The 20,029-nt window shown below is 36.1% G+C and overlaps 4 protein-coding genes and 2 pseudogenes across 9 annotated transcripts; 4 read left to right on the plus strand and 2 right to left on the minus strand.

The window, feature by feature from the left end:
- The first annotated feature begins 562 nt into the window (after positions 1–562).
- Positions 563–5,395, plus strand: LOC104786770 (pumilio homolog 1-like). Of its 3 annotated transcripts, none has more exons than XM_087450051.1 (10): positions 563–1,003; positions 1,096–1,740; positions 1,891–3,257; positions 3,348–3,489; positions 3,563–3,670; positions 3,765–3,977; positions 4,058–4,168; positions 4,247–4,441; positions 4,537–4,711; positions 4,909–5,395. In XM_087450051.1, exons 2-10 carry the CDS (start codon positions 1,102–1,104, stop codon positions 4,953–4,955), a joined length of 2,997 nt encoding a protein of 998 aa, XP_087306177.1. In that variant the 5' UTR covers positions 563–1,003; positions 1,096–1,101; the 3' UTR covers positions 4,956–5,395. The 3 variants fall into 3 exon arrangements, with proteins under 3 accessions (XP_087306177.1, XP_087306179.1, XP_087306178.1); XM_087450053.1 differs by having other exon boundaries at positions 669–797; XM_087450052.1 differs by having other exon boundaries at positions 678–1,011.
- LOC147943706 (uncharacterized) lies at positions 5,363–6,098 on the minus strand (annotated as a pseudogene). Its single transcript, XR_015556929.1, has 2 exons — positions 5,749–6,098; positions 5,363–5,632 (listed from the first exon to the last, which is right to left on the minus strand). The product of XR_015556929.1 is annotated as an uncharacterized LOC147943706 (transcript).
- LOC104786771 (pumilio homolog 2-like) lies at positions 5,483–11,016 on the plus strand. Its single transcript, XM_087450054.1, has 10 exons — positions 5,483–6,698; positions 6,795–7,436; positions 7,590–8,923; positions 9,007–9,148; positions 9,230–9,337; positions 9,441–9,653; positions 9,738–9,848; positions 9,927–10,121; positions 10,207–10,381; positions 10,534–11,016. The coding sequence occupies exons 2-10, from the start codon at positions 6,801–6,803 to the stop codon at positions 10,578–10,580; spliced, it is 2,961 nt and encodes a 986-aa protein (XP_087306180.1). The 5' UTR covers positions 5,483–6,698; positions 6,795–6,800; the 3' UTR covers positions 10,581–11,016.
- LOC104786772 (uncharacterized) lies at positions 11,008–11,883 on the minus strand. Its single transcript, XM_010512220.3, has 2 exons — positions 11,449–11,883; positions 11,008–11,333 (listed from the first exon to the last, which is right to left on the minus strand). Exons 1-2 carry the CDS (start codon positions 11,773–11,775, stop codon positions 11,154–11,156), a joined length of 507 nt encoding a protein of 168 aa, XP_010510522.2. The 5' UTR covers positions 11,776–11,883; the 3' UTR covers positions 11,008–11,153.
- A 361-nt stretch (positions 11,884–12,244) lies between these two features.
- On the plus strand, positions 12,245–13,741 carry LOC104789223 (tropinone reductase-like; annotated as a pseudogene). The gene is made up of 5 exons (XR_015558472.1): positions 12,245–12,327; positions 12,429–12,568; positions 12,868–12,956; positions 13,033–13,361; positions 13,437–13,741. The product of XR_015558472.1 is annotated as a tropinone reductase-like (transcript).
- A 485-nt stretch (positions 13,742–14,226) lies between these two features.
- Positions 14,227–15,616, plus strand: LOC104786773 (tropinone reductase homolog At2g29170). 2 transcript variants are annotated; one of them, XM_010512222.2, is made up of 5 exons: positions 14,227–14,372; positions 14,486–14,693; positions 14,776–14,992; positions 15,067–15,173; positions 15,287–15,616. In XM_010512222.2, exons 1-5 carry the CDS (start codon positions 14,278–14,280, stop codon positions 15,392–15,394), a joined length of 735 nt encoding a protein of 244 aa, XP_010510524.1. In that variant the 5' UTR covers positions 14,227–14,277; the 3' UTR covers positions 15,395–15,616. The 2 variants fall into 2 exon arrangements, with proteins under 2 accessions (XP_010510524.1, XP_010510523.1); XM_010512221.2 differs by having other exon boundaries at positions 14,270–14,372; positions 15,271–15,616.
- Positions 15,617–20,029: the final 4,413 nt, after the last annotated feature.

Raw genomic sequence — 20,029 nt, forward strand, 5'->3', positions numbered from 1 at the left:
AAAATGCAACACATTACATTAATCCATACTTTAAATACACATTTTTGGATAAGTATCATATTTTTAGTGCCATTTTTAATAAAGTCTTATAAATGGAGCATTTTTGAAAAACGGTATTAGAAAATGAGTATTTTTTGAAATTATCCCATAAATTATGGACCTAGAATATATTTTTTTATAATTTTATGATTATTAACTGAATTGAAATTAGTTAATATAACTGATTTTACAATAACCCGCGCATAAAGTCGTTGACGAAAAAAATTACCCGCGCATATTTGATCAAGAACATTCCAAAATTAGTAACTTCCCATAAGCCTTAAAGTTATGACACTTAATTTTTTTCATCCAAAATTGCAATATTCTTGAGAAAAGAGTTACACCAAATTAAAAATTCTGTCAAAGAGTTACACAATTTTATTAATTTTGAACTTAAAAATCCTGTCACATATAAGTGTTCTGTACTTTGTAAAGCCCTGTTCTAAGTCTTAAGACCCAAACTGAAACATAAAGACAAAACTGAAAAGATCTTAAAACAGTTCCAACGAGAAAAAAAAGGTTTGTAGTTATCTTCCAAAACTTCCATTTTTCTTTTTTTCTAATTAATTAATTAATGCTTTTTCTCATCCTTTATCCAATCGCTAAGTCAAACCAACCCTAATTTTATTAAATTCGCCGTAATTAATTTCGATAGTTAAAAAAACTTAAAAATCATAAAAAAGCACAAAAACCCTAAGGTTCTTGGCATCGCCGTCGTATTATTCCGTCAACACTATAAAGACCCACTTTTTTCCCCAGTTGAGCTAGTTTTTTTTGTCTCTCTCTCTCAAAATCTAAAAGTCTTTGTTTAGGGTTCTTTTATTTTAAAAACAAACAGTAACATGAAAAACTCAAATCATTGATACAATCTCTGGAATGGATTTGAGTATCGCTTAAATAAAGTTTTGATCTTTGGTTTTTAGTTTTTAAAACAGAGAATTTTAGGGATTGTATATACTGAGAGGTATAAAGGTTTGATCTTTATGTTTTTTTTTTTTTTTTGGTTTCTTGTAGAGTTTATCGTATGATATTGATTTTGGGGTTTTTGTTGTTTAGGTGATAATGATACCAGAACTGGGGAGAAGACCGATGCATAGAGGTAACGATGATTTATCTTTTGGGGAGGATTATGAGAAAGAGATTGGTGTATTGCTTGGTGAGCAGCAGCGAAGGCAAGAAGAAGCTGATGAGATTGAGAGAGAGCTTAACTTGTATAGAAGTGGCTCTGCTCCACCGACTGTAGATGGTTCTGTTAGTGCGGCTGGAGGGCTTTTTAGCGGCGGCGGTGGAGGCGGAGGTGGGGGTTCTTTTTTGGAGTTTGGTGGGGGCAATAAGGGTAATGGGTTTGGTTGTGATGATGAGGAGTTAAGGAAAGATCCGGCTTACTTGTCTTATTACTATGCTAATATGAAGTTGAATCCGAGGTTGCCACCGCCTTTGATGTCTAGGGAGGATTTGAGGGTTGCTCAGAGGCTTAAAGGGAGTAGCAACGTGTTAGGTGGTGTTGGGGATAGGAGAAAAGTGAATGAGAGTCGATCTTTGTTCTCTAACCCACCTGGTTTTGATCAGATGAAACAGCAGCGTGAGTTTGAGCCTGAGAAGACTAGTGCTTCCTCTTCTGAGTGGGATGTTAATGGATTGATTGGTTTGCTTGGTTTGGGGCTTGGAGGCAAGCAGAAGAGTTTTGCTGATATCTTTCAGGTTGGTGACACTTTACTCTTCGTTGATGATGCTTGACCTTTTTCCCCTTGTCATTGAATGTCTATGGATGTATGGTGTTTCATTGATTGTTGTATGTGTTGTGTGTATTTCTTTTGAATATTCTTGCTTATGTGGATTGCTTTTGTGCAGCCTGATATGGGGCATCCTGTCGCACAACAGCCTTCACGTCCTACTAGTCGTAATGCCTTTGATGAAAATGTGGACTCCACGAATAATCAGTCTCCATCTGCTTCACAAGGCATTAGTGCGCCATCTCCATACAGTTATGCAGCTGTTCTTGGTTCTTCTTTGTCTAGAAATGGAACTCCAGATCCACAGGCCGTTGCTAGGGTGCCTAGTCCTTGTCTCACTCCTATTGGGAGTGGAAGAGCGAGTTCAAATGATAAGAGGAACACAAGTAACAAAAGCCCGTTCAACGGTGTTACATCTGGTCTCGACGAGTCTTCTGATCTCGTTAATGCGTTATCTGGAATGAATCTGTCAGGCAGTGGTGGGGTAGATGATCGTGGTCAGGCTGGAATGAACCTTTCAGGCAGTGGTGGGTTAGATGATCGTGGTCAGGCTGAGCAGGACGTTGAAAAGGTCAGGAACTATATGTTTGGATTTCAAGGTGGGCCTAACGAAGTCAATCAACACGGGTTCCCAAACAAATTTGATCAACCCCTTAAGGCAACTGGTTCTTTGAGGAATTTACAAATGAGAGGGTCACAAGGATCTGCCTATAATGGAGGAGCTGGACTAGCTAATCCCTACCAGCATCTTGATAGCCCAAACTATTGTCTCAACAATTACGCATTAAATCCAGCTGTAGCTTCTATGATGGCTAACCAACTTGGGAATGGTAATGGCAATGGGAATAGTAACTTTTCCCCAATGTATGATAATTATTCTGCGTTGGGATTTTCTGGAATGGACTCCAGACTTCATGGGGGAGGTTTTGAATCACGTAATCTTGGCAGGGTAAGTAATAGAATGATGGGAGGAGGTACTGGTCTTCAGTCACATATGGCAGATCCAATGTATCATCAGCACGGGAGGTTCTCTGAGAATGTTGATTCGCTTGATCTTCTTAATGATCCTGCAATGGACAGAAACTTTATGGGTAATTCATACATGAATATGCTTGAACTCCAGAGGGCTTATCTCGGAGCTCAGAAATCACAGTATGGTGTTCCTTACAAATCCGGGAGCACTAACAGCCATAGCTATTATGGGAGTCCAACATTTGGCTCTAACATGTCGTATCCTGGTAGCCCGTTGGCTCATCATGCTATGCCAAATTCTCTTTTGTCACCTTGTAGCCCTATGAGACGAGGTGAAGTTAATATGAGATATCCCTCTGCAACAAGAAACTATTCAGGAGGGGTAATGGGTTCTTGGCACATGGACGCTAGTTTGGATGAAGGCTTTGGATCTTCATTGCTTGAAGAGTTTAAAAGTAACAAAACAAGAGGGTTTGAACTTTCTGAGATAGCTAGCCATGTTGTGGAGTTCAGGTATTTTCTTGACTGTCTTTTCCTTTTTTCTTGGCTATATTTGTCCCAAAGCTAACGTGTATTTGGGGGCTTATTGTGAATTGGGATCAGTGCGGATCAATATGGGAGCCGTTTTATTCAGCAGAAACTCGAGACAGCAACAACTGATGAGAAAAATATGGTTTATGAGGAGATCATGCCACAAGCTCTTGCCCTGATGACTGACGTTTTTGGAAACTATGTGGTTCAGAAGGTTAGTGATCCTGACTTTAGTGATTAAGCTATTGAAACATTAGTGATCCTGACTTTTGCTTATCTATCTACAGTTCTTTGAGCATGGACTCCCGCCACAGAGGAGAGAATTGGCAGATAAACTCTTCGACAATGTTTTGCCTCTTAGCTTACAGATGTATGGTTGTCGTGTTATCCAGAAGGTAAAACTCTAGTTCTCACCTGTTTTGCTGTTCTCTGTAAGTCTATGTTCGAACAGTTAAGAGTTTCGTTATTTTTCTGTGTTTACTTATGTAGGCAATTGAGGTGGTTGATCTAGACCAGAAAATTAAAATGGTGAAAGAACTTGATGGACATGTGATGCGATGCGTACGCGACCAGAATGGTAACCATGTGGTTCAAAAGTGCATTGAATGTGTGCCTGAGGAAAACATCGAATTCATTATTTCGACTTTCTTTGGCCATGTTGTGACCCTCTCTACCCACCCATATGGGTGCCGCGTTATCCAGGTTCTTGCTTTTAGTAATAAAAAAGATTACACATTTATTGATCTTATGCTTCTATCTAAAACTTTAATCTTCTGCTGCAGAGGGTATTGGAGCACTGCCATGACCCTGATACACAGAGTAAAGTTATGGAAGAGATCCTGTCTACTGTTAGTATGCTGGCCCAAGATCAGTATGGAAACTATGTTGTTCAGGTTTGTAAGAGATACAAGTTGTACTGCTTTTCTTGATTTTTTATTGGTTGCCCAAACTGATACACGTTTTGAGGACAGCATGTATTGGAGCACGGAAAGCCTGATGAGCGCACTGTGATAATCAAAGAGTTAGCTGGGAAGATTGTTCAGATGAGCCAGCAGAAGTTTGCGTCGAACGTTGTCGAGAAATGTTTGACTTTTGGAGGTCCTGAGGAACGGGAATTGCTAGTGAATGAGATGCTGGGCACAACTGATGAAAACGAGCCTCTTCAGGTTTGTCCAACACATACTTTCAGATGATTCATGATTGTGGGGGAAAGTAAAGAAACTACTAAGCTCATAAGTTTCTTTTTATTGTGTATATACAGGCGATGATGAAAGATCAGTTTGCAAACTATGTAGTGCAGAAAGTTTTGGAGACTTGCGATGACCAACAGCGTGAGCTGATACTTACTCGTATCAAAGTGCATCTTAATGCTTTAAAGAAATACACTTATGGAAAGCATGTCGTTGCACGTATTGAAAAACTCGTTGCTGCTGGAGGTATGTATTTGTTCCTCTTCTTTTTCTTATGGGTCCAAAGTATCGGTCTTTTCTGCTACAAACCTCCAAAACTGTCTTTATTTCAACTGTCTTACTTGGTGGCTGAAGAGAGTTCTATAAGTGTTTGAGAAAGAGAGACAAAATAAGCATTTCTATGGCTATTGATCGTCTAAAATGGTTGTTATCTTATAATGCAGAGAGGAGAATGGCTTTGCAGTCTCTAACCCAGCCTCAGATGTCGTAAGTGCTGTACAGCTTAACTAGGGTGGATGGCTCTGCCATAGCGTTTTAAGAATTAGGTAAGATCTAAACCGGAAATAATCTGCGGGGAAATTGTGAAGGAGAGCTTTGTTTTCTCTGCAAAATCTGTAAAATTGTGTAGTTGCTTACGGTTTTTGGATACATAGAACCAAACATCCCTCTTTAGGCTGATGAGTGAGCAGAGAATGGTGTAAAGATGGGTTGAGAAATGGTGAGGATTTTAGGGTTTCCTTCACACAAGAGAATGGCTGTTTCATTGCCAAAATGTGTAGAAGTGAGATTATGTTCATGCTTTTAGGACAATCCCAGTTTTTAGAGTTTCTTTTTTTATCCATCTATGTAATTTGTTTCATCAAACTCTTGTTTCCTATTTCACGATGAACTATTTCGTTTTCGGAATTTGCCAATTTTATTGTTTATATCGATCAAGTTGTTTGGTACACAAGAACAATATGATTGATGTGACAGCAACCTTACAAACAAAATCATTAAAGATCATCAAAGATCAATGTCGATGTCATTCATCATTTCAGTCTTTGGATCTTCTGACCAAAACCCCTTGGTCCGGCTTTCGTTCTCATTGCCTTTTACTACCACCTCTCTTATTCTTCTTTGTTGCTTCGTCTTCCTAAGAAACTCAGTCACTCCAGTGTGCACAACCTGTAACGTTTTATTCACAGGATCTCAATACTGGTTTTAGAAACTCGCAAACCGGATTTCAGGTTTGGTTCTTACAAATAGATTTGGATAAGATTGGTTTTGTGAATAGAACTTACACCAATGGTCAGAACAGAACTGTGAGAGCAAGAAAAGCAACAAAGAGAAGCACTTGTATAATCAAAGCAACACTACTTGATTACACACTACTTGCTTCAGAAGAAGAATAATCAGAAGAAACAATCTCTTGTGAAATATCCTCTGGAGCTGCAGGAATAATCTCTAAAGTTTGGTTTTTTTCCTGGTGAAGACGAAGAATTTTAGAAGACAAGATCTTTTTGCTTGGAACAGACCAAGACAATGGATATAAATGGTGGGTTTTAGCAGGATTTTGGTTTCTTGGTCTGAAATTTGAAAGAGATAGAGATGGTGTTGTTCGTCCACTTCGAGATTCTCTATCTCTGCAGATTTAGTTCGTGAGAAGATGAAGCAGAACAAACTTTAACTTCTTTGGGGACTTCACAGCTCTCTACTAAAGCCAATAGAACAAGATCAAGTGGCATGAAGAAGACTCTTATGGGAAGAGAGGGTCTCAGTCTCAGCTCTGAAGGGAGAAAGAGACCAACGAAATGAAAGTATCTTTTTCTTACACTGCCTTAAGTGTTGTCGTTTAACAAGAATGTGTGTGTGTGTGTGTCTGTTGTATTTAAAGGGACTCCGATATGTTAGGGTTTCCCTTATGCAAAAGAATACAACAATTATTAATCTCAATGTTCCTTCTATTTCTATCCCTCTCAGTCTCTTTCTCTCTCGATCTTCTTCAATCCTTCTATCGATAGGCTCAGTATAGGGTTTTCTTTTCCTCACATCACTATAAAACTAAAACCCATTTTTCTTATCTTTCAATCTTAAGTCTTTGTTAGGGTTCTTTACTTTAGAACAAGCTGTAACACGAAGTATCAAATCATCGATACAATCTGAGGAATGGATTTGAGTATTGCTTGATAAAGTTTTGATCTGTGGTTTAGCTCTAAACAGAGTACTTTTGGGGATTGTATATATTGTGAAGGTATAAAGGTTTGATCTTTATGATTTTTTTTTATAAAGAGTTTAGCGTATATGAGTATAATCTGGTAAATTTGTTTTGGGGGTTTTTGTTGTTTAGGTGATAATGATACCAGAACTGGGGAGAAGACCGATGCATAGAGGTAACGAAGATTCATCTTTTGGGGATGATTATGAGCAAGAGATTGGAGTATTGCTCGGTGAGCAGCAGCGACGCCAAGAAGAAGCTGATGAGCTTGAGCGAGACCTTAACTTGTATAGAAGTGGCTCTGCTCCACCGACTGTAGATGGTTCTGTTAGTGCGGCTGGAGGGCTTTTTAGCGGCGGCGGCGGAGGCGGAGGTGGGGGTTCTTTTTTGGAGTTTGGTGGAGGCAATAAGGGTAATGGGTTTGGTTGTGATGATGAGGAGCTTAGGAAAGATCCGGCTTACTTGTCTTATTACTATGCTAATATGAAGTTGAATCCGAGGTTGCCACCGCCTTTGATGTCTAGGGAGGATTTGAGGGTTTCTCAGAGGCTTAAAGGGAGTAGCAACGTGATAGGTGGTGTTGGGGATAGGAGAAAAGTTAATGATAGTCAATCTTTGTTCTCTAAGCCACCTGGTTTTGATCAGATGAAGCAGCGTGAGTTTGAGCCTGAGAAAACCAGTGCTTCTTCTTCTGAGTGGGATGCTAACGGATTGATTGGTTTGCCGGGTTTGGGGCTTGGAGGCAAGCAGAAGAGCTTTGCTGATATGTTTCAGGTTGGTTATACTTGTTAGCTTCTTTTGGTTGTCCATTGTTCATTATGCTTTGATACTCGGTTAATGTCTACTCTTAGATAATTTTCTGTATGTGTATATTTCTCTACGCAGATATTTTTGCTTATGTAAAATTGGTGGATTGCTTTTGTGCAGGCTGATATGGGGCATGGAAATACTCTGGCACAGCAGCCGTCCCGTCCTGCAAGTCGTAATGCCTTTGATGAAAATGCTGACTCTAAGAATAATCTGTCTCCATCTGCATCACAAGGCGGCATTGGTGCACCATCTCCATACAGCTATGCAGCTGTACTGGGCTCTTCTTTGTCTAGAAATGGAACTCCAGATCCACAGGCCATTGCTAGGGTGCCTAGTCCCTGCCTTACTCCCATTGGGAGTGGGAGAGTGAGTTCAAATGATAAGAGGAACACAAGTAACCAAAGCCCTTTCAACGGTGTTTCAACTGGTCTCAACGAGTCTTCTGATCTTGTCAATGCTTTATCTGGCATGAATCTGTCAGGCGGTGGCGGGTTAGATGAACGGGATCAGGCTGAGCAAGATGTCGAAAAGGTCAGGAACTATATGTTTGGACTGCAAGGTGGGCACAATGATGTCAATCAACACGTTTTCCCAAACAAATCTGACCAAGCCCATAACGGTACTGGTTCTTGGAAGAATCCACAATTGCGAGGGTCACAGGCATCTGCCTATAATGATGGAGGTGGACTGGGTGGACTGGCTACTCCTTACCAGCATCTTGATAGCGCGAACTATTGTTTGAACAATTATGCACTAAATCCAGCTGTAGCTTCTATGATGGCTAGCCAACTTGGAACTAATAACTATTCTCCAATGTATGAAAATGTTTCTGCAGCATCTGCTATGGGATTTTCTGGAATGGATTCCAGACTTCATGGCGGAGGTTATGTGTCTTCTGGCCAAAACCTCTCTGAATCACGTAATCTTGGCAGGTTCAGTAATCGAATGATGGGAGGAGGTGCTGGTCTGCAGTCACATATGGCAGACCCAATGTATCATCAGTATGCTGATTCACTTGATCTTCTGAATGATCCGTCAATGGACAGGAACTTTATGGGTAATTCATACATGGGTATGCTTGAACTCCAGAGGGCTTATCTCGGAGCTCAGAAATCACAGTATGGTGTCCCTTACAAATCCGGTAGCCCTAACAGCCATAGCGATTATGGGAGTCCAACATTTGCGTCTAATATGTCTTATCCTGGCAGCCCATTGGCTCATCATCTTCTGCCAAATTCTCTTGTATCACCTTGTAGCCCAATGAGACGAGGTGAAGTTAATATGCGATATCCATCTGCAACAAGAAACTATCCGGGTGGGGTAATGGGTTCTTGGCCCATGGATGCTTGTTTGGATGAAGGTTTTGGATCTTCAATGCTTGAAGAGTTCAAAAGTAACAAAACAAGAGGATTCGAACTTTCTGAAATAGCTAGCCATGTCGTAGAGTTCAGGTATTACTTGGAAGGTTCTCTACCTTTTTCTCTTATGTACAATTTGTCCCAAGCTAACACGTAGTTGGAGTTTTCTTGACCAGTTCGGATCAATATGGAAGCCGGTTTATTCAGCAGAAACTTGAGACAGCAACAACTGATGAGAAAACCATGGTTTATGATGAGATCATGCCACAAGCTCTTGCCCTGATGACTGACGTTTTTGGAAACTATGTTATTCAGAAGGTAAATTTATTTAGTCTTCCTCTTTTGTTTTTTTGTTTTTGTAACATTAGTGATTCCTGACTTTTGCTTATCTTTCTACAGTTCTTTGAGCATGGACTCCCGCCTCAGAGGAGAGAATTGGCAGATAAACTCTTTGACAATGTTTTGCCTCTTAGCTTACAGATGTATGGTTGTCGTGTTATCCAGAAGGTAAAATCTAGTTGTCACCTGTTTTGCTGTTCTCTATAAGTCTATATTCGATCCTCAAGAACAGTTAAAAGTTTTATTTTCTTTTCTGTGTTTACCTTTCTAGGCAATTGAGGTGGTTGATCTGGACCAGAAAATTAAAATGGTAAAAGAACTTGATGGACATGTGATGCGATGCGTACGCGATCAGAATGGGAACCATGTGGTTCAGAAGTGTATTGAATGTGTGCCTGAAGAAAACATAGAATTTATTGTTTCCACTTTCTTTGGCAATGTTGTGACCCTCTCCACTCACCCATACGGGTGTCGTGTTATTCAGGTTCTTGCTCTTAGTAATAAAGAAAGATTTCACATTTCTTGATCTTATGCTCTTAAGTATAACTCTTCTCGTCTTATGTTGCAGAGGGTATTGGAACACTGCCATGAGCCTGATACACAGAGTAAGGTTATGGACGAAATCATGGCCACTGTTAGTATGCTGGCCCAAGATCAGTATGGAAACTATGTTATTCAGGTTTGTAAAAAATGTAGTGAATACTACAACTGGTAATTTTATACAGTTTGCTCAAAACTAAAACACGTTTGTTGACAGCATGTATTGGAGCATGGAAAGCCTGATGAGCGCACTGCAATAATCAAGGAATTAGCGGGGAAGATTGTTCAGATGAGCCAGCAGAAGTTTGCGTCGAATGTTGTTGAGAAATGTTTGACTTTTGGAGGTCCAGAAGAACGGGAATTGCTGGTGAATGAAATGCTGGGCACAACTGACGAAAACGAGCCTCTTCAGGTTTGTCAAACACATTATTTCAGATGATGGTTGGGGTAAATAAAGAAACTTTTAGCTCATAAGCTTCTTCATGTTTTGTATATAGGCGATGATGAAGGATCAGTTTGCCAACTATGTAGTGCAGAAAGTTTTAGAGACATGTGATGACCAACAGCGTGAGCTGATACTTACTCGTATTAAAGTGCATCTTAATGCTTTAAAGAAATACACTTATGGAAAGCATATCGTTGCTCGTGTTGAAAAACTCGTTGCTGCTGGAGGTATGTATAATATGTTCTTTGGGTCTACAGTTTCAACTTTATCTACTACAAACTGCCAAATTGTTTCTGCTGCTTTTATTCGTCTCGCCTTACTTGGTTGAAGATGTGTATGTTAGTATTTCAATGTCTGTTTTTTTTTTTCCTATATGCAGAGAGGAGAATGGCCTTGCAGTCCCTAACCCAGCCTCAGATGGCGTAAGGCCGCAAGTGTTGTACAGCTTAACTAGGGTGGATGGCTCTGCCATAGCGTTTTGAGAATTAGGTAAGATCTAAACCGAAAATAATCTGCGGGGAAATTGTGAAGGAGAGCTTTGTTTTCTCTGCAAAATCTGTAAAATTGTGTAGTTGCTTACGGTTTTCGATACATAGAACCAAACATCCCACTTTAGGCTGATGAGTGAGAGAGACTAAATGCAGAGAAATGGTGTAAAGATGGGTTGATAAATGTTGAGGATTTTAGGGTTTCCTTCACACAAGAGAATGGCTGTTTCATTGCCAAAATGTGTAGAAGTGAGAATGTGTTCATGCTTTTAGGACAATCCCAGTTTTTAGTGTTTCTTTTTTTCCCCATCTATGTAATTTGTTTCATCAAACTCTTGTTTCCTATTTCACGATGAACTCTTTCGTTTCTGTAACTTTGCAATCTTGTTGTTTATATCGATCAAGTTCCTTGGTACACAAGAAACAGAACATAGAGGCGACAATCACAGAGCAACCTTACAAACAAAATCAATCTTGGTCTCTCTCTCTCTCTACAAACAATTGAACAAAATCATTCAAGATCAATGTCAAAGTCATCATCTTCAATCTTCTGACCAAAACCTCTTGGTCCAGCTCTGGCTCTCATTGCCTTCTTCTTCCCACCTTTCTTAGACCTCTTTGCTGCTTCGTCTTTCTCAAACTTCTCTCTCTCCCTCTTCCCAAGAAACTCAGTCACTCCAATGTACACAACCTGCAAAAATTTATTCACATGATCTTCAAAACCAATTTAGAAACTAGCAAACCGGGTCCTAATTTTGATTTGACAAAGTTATGGATAAGATTTGGTTTATGTGGATAAAACTTACACCAATGGTGAGAACAGTGAGAGCAAGAAAAGCAACAATGAGAAGCACTTGTATAATCAAAGCAACACCATCTTGGTCACCACTTGACACAATTGCTCCAGAAGAAGAATCAGAAGAAACGATCTCTTGAGATATTTTTTCTGGAGTTGCAGAGACTCTCCATAGTTGGGCTTTTTTTTCCTGTTGAAGACGAAGATTCCTAGAAGACAAGATCTTTCTTCTTGAAACAGAACAAGAGAGTGGAGATAAATGGGGGGTTTTAACTGGATTTTGGAATCTTGGTCTGAAATCTGAAAGAGATAGAAATGGTGTTGTTGTCGCAGACATGGTTCGTCCACTCCGAGATCCTCTATCTCTTCAGATACTGGCTGAACACATAACTCAGTTTTAGTTTTTTTTTTCACATCCAACGGTTCATGTCTTCTTGAGATTGAGGGATTATAAATGGGCTGAGGAAAGCCCAATATTTTATATTGTGGGCTTTATAAATCACTCACTGTCCTAATCACTACCAAACCATCTTTAGTAAATTATTGGAAGAGGCATCACTAGTTACGTAATCATCACTTTCCCATTTAAATATTTAAAACCAAACCTAATCCAGTCTTATCTTATGGAATACTTTGATCTTTAACTTGTTTCCCTACCACAAACCAGTCACAACGTCAGTAGATACGTTAGCTTTGCATAATTACTTCGAACATTCTCATTACCTCGTATCATTTTTTTCGTTATATATAGCCATTACTTTCATTATCAATTCTCATCAAACAAGAACATATATCATCACACAACAATGGCTTGAGCAGAACAGAGCAGCAGATCGAGTCTTCAAGGCATGACGTCTCTAGTCACTGGCGGAACCAAAGGATTGGGTTTGTCTTCTTCCACCATCATTTTCCAAGTCATATTTTCTTGCGTTACAAGCAACATAAACCCTTATTTTGCTTACACATATATTGTTATTGATGAATCTCTAGGCATGCTATATTAGAGGAACTTGCAGGTCTTGGGGCAACGATTCATACGTGTGCAAGAGACGAATCTCAGCTTGACCAGTGCTTAAAAGAATGGGAAACGAAGGGCTTCAACGTCACAGGATTGTTGGGATACAATCCAAGTCCCATATCTGAAGTTTGAAGGGACTATCATTAATATATAAAGGATTAGGGTCAATCTACTAATTGCTAATTGGTTTTTAGTTAGAAGCCCAAGATAAGCCCAAATTTAACATGGTATCAGAGCCCAAAATTAAAATTCTGATGGACCTAGAAAAGTGGATAAGGACATGTCTCTTGTTAACCCGAGTAATGGAGGCCCAAGAAGGGGTTTATTATCGGTTCATCTCGAGGAGGCGTGTTAATATCCCACATGTAGTTCTTGGTTGAAGGGGAGATTGATAAGCCCAAATTTAACAAGGATCAGTTTGTGACATATCATCCAATACCGATAGAGAGAAACTGATGCAAGCTGTCTCCTCTCTGTTTGAAGGCAAACTCAACATCCTCGTATGTCTTCTTTTCTCTGTTTTATCAACAAAATTAGGATAAATATACAGATATACTAATTATTTGGTATATCTAGATAAACAATGTAGGGACATGTGTGACAAAGCCAACCACAGAATCCACAGATTTAACAAGGATTTCTCATATCAAATCTCAACAAATTTGGAGTCTGCATACCATTTGTGTCAGCTTGCTCATCCTCTACTCAAATCCTCTGGATCTGGAAGCATCGTCTTAATTTCCTCTGCTGCTGGAGTTGTCTCATGTAGCGTTGGATCCATCTACGGTGCGACCAAAGGAGCTATTTGCCAGCTGGCGAGGAACTTGGCGTGCGAATGGGCTGGAGACAACATTAGGGCTAACTCTGTTGCTCCTGGAGTCATTGCAACTCCTCCAGCTAAAACTGTAAACTCTTAGAAACACTCTTTTATAAAAAATGTTATCTGATCATGTAAATTAATTCGTTTCTCTTTTGTTTAGTTTATACAAGGAGAGGAGTTTGCAAAGAATATTGCGCCCAATATACCGATGCGGCGTGCTGGAGAGCCAGAAGAAGTGGCTGCAATGACTGCGTTTCTGTGTCTTCCTGCAGCTTCTTAGGTTACAGGCCAAACCATATGTGTTGATGGAGCTCTCTCCGTTCATGCCTTCTAAAGTCTTCTTTACATAAAGTGATCAATCTCATAAAGTCTTCCCATTAAATGTTTTGTTTTCAACCTTGAGAGTGAATTTGATGAATAAAAGCAATGTATCTTTGTTGTAACAATGAATTTTATTAGACCCAACCAAAGAATGTAATGAAAATAAACGAAATGTTCTCTTTTATTAGTCAAAGTAATTCATATGAGATTTTTAAAACCAAAGTGCTTTAGTTTTACTGTCAAAGTTTCTACGATCCCAAAATCTATAGTCATTATCGATCCGACTTTAAGGCTCACTATATTGATAAATGTGACAAAAATATCTTCAAAATGTTCATATATTATAATATTAATGTTTAAGTTTTTTTTATTAAACATTAGAAGTTATTATTATCATAGTGTGCGCAACTTTTTAAACGATAATTAATTAACAGAAAAGTCATCATTCTACTGTGGAATTTTCAATTTTGTATAAGATTTTCCACTCTGATATATGAACAGAGAATTTTCACGATTATAATGTCGAAGTTTCATTGAAAAAAGAAAACAAATCATTATCATATGTTGAATTTTGATATGAAGGGTTTCCAAAGTTCAAAACAATCACGTAATTCTTATTGTCCATCCTCACAACTAGTCTATATATATGTGACCTTCGTTAAAGAAACTGATATCTAGAAATGGCTAAGATAGAAGAAAACTTGAGAGACGACAAATCTAGATGGAGCCTTGGAGGCATGACTGCTCTCGTCACAGGTGGCTCGAAAGGCCTCGGGTCAGTTCCAATTCATCATACTTCACATATATACTATCCTAATATCCCGTGTATATTTATCATATGGTCTTTGATTGTATCTCAATGTTTCAACCCATGTGTATGATGAATAGGGAAGCTGTGGTGGAGGAACTAGCCATGTTAGGAGCAAGAGTCCACACATGTGCCAGAGACGAAACTCAGCTTCAAGAGCGCTTACGTGAGTGGCACGCAAAAGGGTTTCAGGTCTCCATTTCTGTCTGCGACGTTTCGTATCGTGAACAGCGAGAGAAGCTCATGGAAACTGTTTCCTCTCTCTTCCAAGGAAAACTCAACATCCTTGTAAGTTAAAGTATAAGAGCCAGATCAAGTGATTTTGTTGTGCATTTATTGTGTTTGTTTACCTATATACAAATATATATAGGTAAACAATGCGGGAACGTGTATAGCAAAGCCAACCACAGAGTATACATCACAAGATTACTCGTTTCTGATGGCTACAAATCTCGAGTCCGCTTTTCATCTCTCACAGCTCGCACATCCTTTGTTGAAAGCCTCTGGTTCAGGGAGCATAGTGCTCATGTCCTCCGCATCAGGGGTTGTGTATGTCAATATTAGTTCTATCTATGCAGCAACTAAAGGTATATACATACTCAAAAAAATCATGATCCTTCACGTTATGAGACTAATATAAACAAAAATCTGCGTGCTTTAGGAGCTATGAATCAGCTAGGAAGAAACTTAGCATGCGAGTGGGCAAATGACAACATAAGGGTTAACTCTGTCTGTCCATGGTTCATTGAAACTCCTTTAGCTAAAGATGTAAGGCAATAAAAATCAGAAATAGATACAAATTAATAACAATTATCTCCTTATATACTAGATATAAATATAAGAAATATAATAACTTGTTAATCAGTATCTCGATGTTGAAGAGTACAAAGAAGAAGTGGAGAAGAAGACACCAATGGGACGTGCTGGTAAACCAAATGAAGTTTCATCGCTTGTGGCATTTCTTTGTTTTCCAGCAGCTTCTTATATAACAGGTCAAACAATCTGCGTTGACGGAGGTGCAACGGTCAATGGCTTCTCTTTCAAGCCTCCGATTTAAAGCTGGCGTTGATTTTTCGTTTTGGTTAATTTGTGTCTATGCATGTTTCTTTGTTTACTGTGTATTTTATCTTCAAATAAACTTGCAATCTCTAGCGTCTTAAGAACCTGTTTTATTTTTGAATAATAATGAAAGGAGAGGAATCCATTTCTTTTTCGTTTGAAGGCATCTACTGCTATGCCGGTTGCTTCGCTATATCAACTATATATATAATTGAATAATATGAATGTATTTCATGTCAAAACAAAACTAAAGAAAGGAGAGCCATCCGTTTCCGTCTGATAATTTTATGGAAATGTAATTTATAAGAAAATGTAAATGTTTATATCTTAGATTTTTTTTTTTTTAACCTTTTCATGTAAACATAAATTGCAAAACCAACAAATTGGTGTTTTTTTTTGTTTTTGTTAAAAGGCTTTAAAAATCAAACATAAGATCTTTGTATTTCTTGTCTACAAGCAATGAAGCAACACATAATTTCAGTAATTGTTTTCCTGATACCCACTAGAAGTAAGCTGAATTTATAATCAAGTTAGTAGGAAACACCACCAAACGTTCTATAACATTAGTACAAGAAAGGTCATGATATTCAGAAAAAAGTATGAAGAAGCCTAAAATACTTTCATAACTCTCCAAAATATATGTATAGGGTCCATAAACCATAACTCCATATTATCTTTATACTTATTTAATCAATCCTTTAAACAAATAATCCTACTCCATGTAAAATATTACACAAAATGCTATTGTAACCTGAAAATGATTATCCAAAAAATCGTAATTATTAATTTATTAGATTACAAGAAATCATTAATAAAATAATTTCAAAATTATTTAATAAAATAATAATAAAATTATTTCGAAATTATGTAATAAAATAATTAAACAGATTTTATTTATTGTTTCAGAAATCTTAGGAAACAATAACAAACTATTTAGAAAATTATAAAACTTAAATTTATTTATAAAACTAAGATTAAATATTTACATATCTAAATCATTTAATAATAACAAATATATATTAAAATTAGGATACAACATTGTTTATATTTTTAAGATATATCTATATACTTATTTAAGCTATGTTGTTAAAAATTTAACCAGTTCTGACGTGACATATTACGAAAATTCTATTATATTTTAATTATTCTAATAAATAACAAAATAAAAGTTTAGATTTGTTTACAAAATAATAAAACTCTATTTATTGTTTCATAAATCTTAGGAAATAATAACAAACTATTTAATTGGCTAAAACTTAATTGTTTATACACAATATTCACTATATAAACAATACTAAGTGTATAATGTTGATAATATAAATAACCTAATTGTAATTTTCACCTATAAAATTAATATACAACATGTTATACCAATAACTTCAATTTGTAAATTTGGTATATTAAGATCTCTAAACACGATCACATCAATTTGTAATACCAAATCACGGGTCAATACATGTTTTGTTGGATTTTTTTTGGCTTTACCGAATGTATAATTAACGAATTTGATATTGCACCAAACCAAAATAGTAGTATCAACTACGGGTCAAAATCAGAGTATGACCTTAAGTAAATTAAATATATGATTTTATAAAATGTATAGAATTAATAAATTTTATACTATTATTTTGTACCAAACAAATCCAAATTTACATAAATATTTGCTCACACTGGTAACATTATTCTACAAAATATTAACGTGTATTTATGAGTCGGGTAATAAAACGGGTAATGAGACGGATAACGAGACGCTCAAAAATTAAATATCTGATACTCGATCATTATTCATGGATAATATAATTATTATACTCTTCACTCGACCCTAAAGTTGCGGGTACCTTTTTTCGGGACGGATACAAACCGAAAAACGGGTCCAATACGGGTATCGGTAGTAGTTTACAGGCCTACCTATTAGTAGTTTAATATGAATCAAAATTCACCATATAGTACTATATTATATAACATGTAAATGAATAATACAACATAAACATAATATTAACAAATAACAAAATAAAAAAAAAATCTCCGCGCTACCAGCGCGGGTCATTATCTAGTTTACCTTTTATTTTACCAACTGTCCATGTTATGACACGTGATATTGTAATATTTTTTTTTAAGTTTTTGAAAACTGTTAGAGGGGGTATTGAACCTAACATTTTAAAAGATTTTAAAGTATTCTTAAAATCTTCTGTTATTCAATTGAGAATTTTAAAAAGTCTTATGAAATCCTATGTTATTCAACTAAGATTTTTATAAAATCCTTTAAAATAATCCAGAATCTCTTGTTATTCAATTAATACTTTACTAGATTCAGACCCGTACATACGTGCGAGATTGCTTTCAAAAATTAAGTTTATTGTTTAGTGAAACTGTAATTTTAAAGAATAAAACTGTAAATTTTTTTATAATTCGTTGATGGATAATAAAGGCGAGTAGAAAATGTGTGGTATGATAGTTGTAATTGTATTAATTAATATTAGTAAACAATAGTATATATAATAATTTGTAATGACAATTCTATACACTAAAGCTTACGTTAATTTTAGATGACCCATTACTCGGAAGAGTCTTCATGTATAATGTATTGTTAAACTGTTTTATCTCCAGTCCATAATAAGGTGTCGAAGTACTTCCATAAATTTTTATAGTAAAATATATAGTATTATATAATTTAAATTAATTTGTTCATAAAAAGAATTTTACAACGTAATCAATTTATGTTCGTGTTTAACAATAAAATCATAACTTTCTACTTGATGTATATACTTAAAATAGTTGACTTTTATCAGTCTATAGTTCCATACTATGTTCGCGTCGGTGCAACTCGAAAACTACTTGCACGTTGTATTCTCGATCCTCCTCCAAGTTAGTGTAGAACATTATAAAACATAGGGTACGGTTAACAATGGCCATCCATGGAGAAATAACACTGATCAATCTTATAGTTTCAATTTATTGGTTATTAATTCCACCTTCAAAGTAACATACTTTGCCATGCCGATAAATTTAACAAAAGGCATTTTTATTTTTTTTCTATAAACTCACTGAAAGAAAAAAATTGAAAAAAATCACCTTCTGTGACTCTGACCAAAAACAGAAAAGGAAAAATTAGTGTGTATTGAAGAGGCAATTTCTTTAACCTTCGTCTTCCACATTATCAAATCCAACAGAGAAGTCAATAATTTACAGAATCCAGTGAGTATATAACACTATGTTCCAAGGTAAGCAATCTTAATTTTTTGTTTTTATTTAATCTGGTTTTGGGTTTTCTATTGGGTTTTATAAATCCATTTTTCTTGGAAATAATCAATGTACCCAAAAGCAAGGGTCACCATCGTTGATCAAGTTAAGTAAGTTTTCATATTATCTGGTTTTTCTAAGAGATGTAAATTTTTTTAAAAAATTGATAGTATGATCACAACCCCGAAATCTAAATCGGAACCTCGTTATCCTGATTATATAATTTTCTTCATACTTACTTAACACCTAAATATATATCTTGAAAATAAATACTCTACACTTTCAACATTCAATTTCTAACTATAGATAATTTCCTTATTAAATCTATGGTCAACCTGTTTTAGAAAAATCTCAAGAAATTTTAGCTCCCAACATAGATTATGAAAGATAATATAATGTTAGTCAAAATAAATAAAGATTTAAAGAATGTATAATGTTACATGACTGCCTCTCGCAAATCATATAAACTTAGACAAACTGGTTTCATGTAAGAGGCATAATCCACCATTAATCATCATTGACGCCTTGAACAGTAGTTATCTATAAATAAGATAAGCGAGAATAAACTAAAGCAATAGAAAGTAAACTCATGTGTTCTATACATATTGTAATAGTTAAAAAAAATGTATACCTAAGTAATGTAAGAGACTCGAAGTCCATAAATTGCTTATATGTTTTGAAAAACTTCTTTACCAAAGATTAGCACCTTAGCCATTATTTGAAAGTCACTCTTGATATAAGAACATAAAGCTGTCCATGTGGAAAACATTGCAATTTCATACAATCACATAGTAAATTATTAGAATTAATTGTAATCATATACAGTCAAACCTCTATAAATTAATACTCGGTAAATTAATACTCTCTGTAAATTAATAAATTTCTTCAGTCCCAAGTTGGGACCAGTGTAATTTTGGACAAAATTCGATAATATAATAAAATAATAACTTTTTTGAAAATCCTTTGTAAATATATGGTCCCAACAATAGTATAAATTAATAATTATATAAAATTATCAAAATACATGTATATATATGAACATTAAATTTTGTTAGACCTCATTTCTAATATTTTTACTATATCAAAAACTTTTAGTTTTCTCTTCAAAACATGAGAATTGTTGTTTTCCTTGTAATTGATTATATAAAAATATTATATATAACAATTAAATCTTAGTTTTAATTTTTTTTAAAAAACAAATTACCAAATATGGACAATGTCTCTATAAATTAATAATTATTAATTTATCGATAAAATAAAACCTCTATAATTTAATAAATTTCTGTAGTCCCAACATTATTAATTTATAGAGGTTTTACTGTATG

Source organism: Camelina sativa, chromosome 5 (genome assembly GCF_030686135.1).
Source record: "Camelina sativa cultivar CO46 ecotype springtype chromosome 5, ASM3068613v1".
Taxonomy (NCBI): domain Eukaryota; kingdom Viridiplantae; phylum Streptophyta; class Magnoliopsida; order Brassicales; family Brassicaceae; genus Camelina; species Camelina sativa.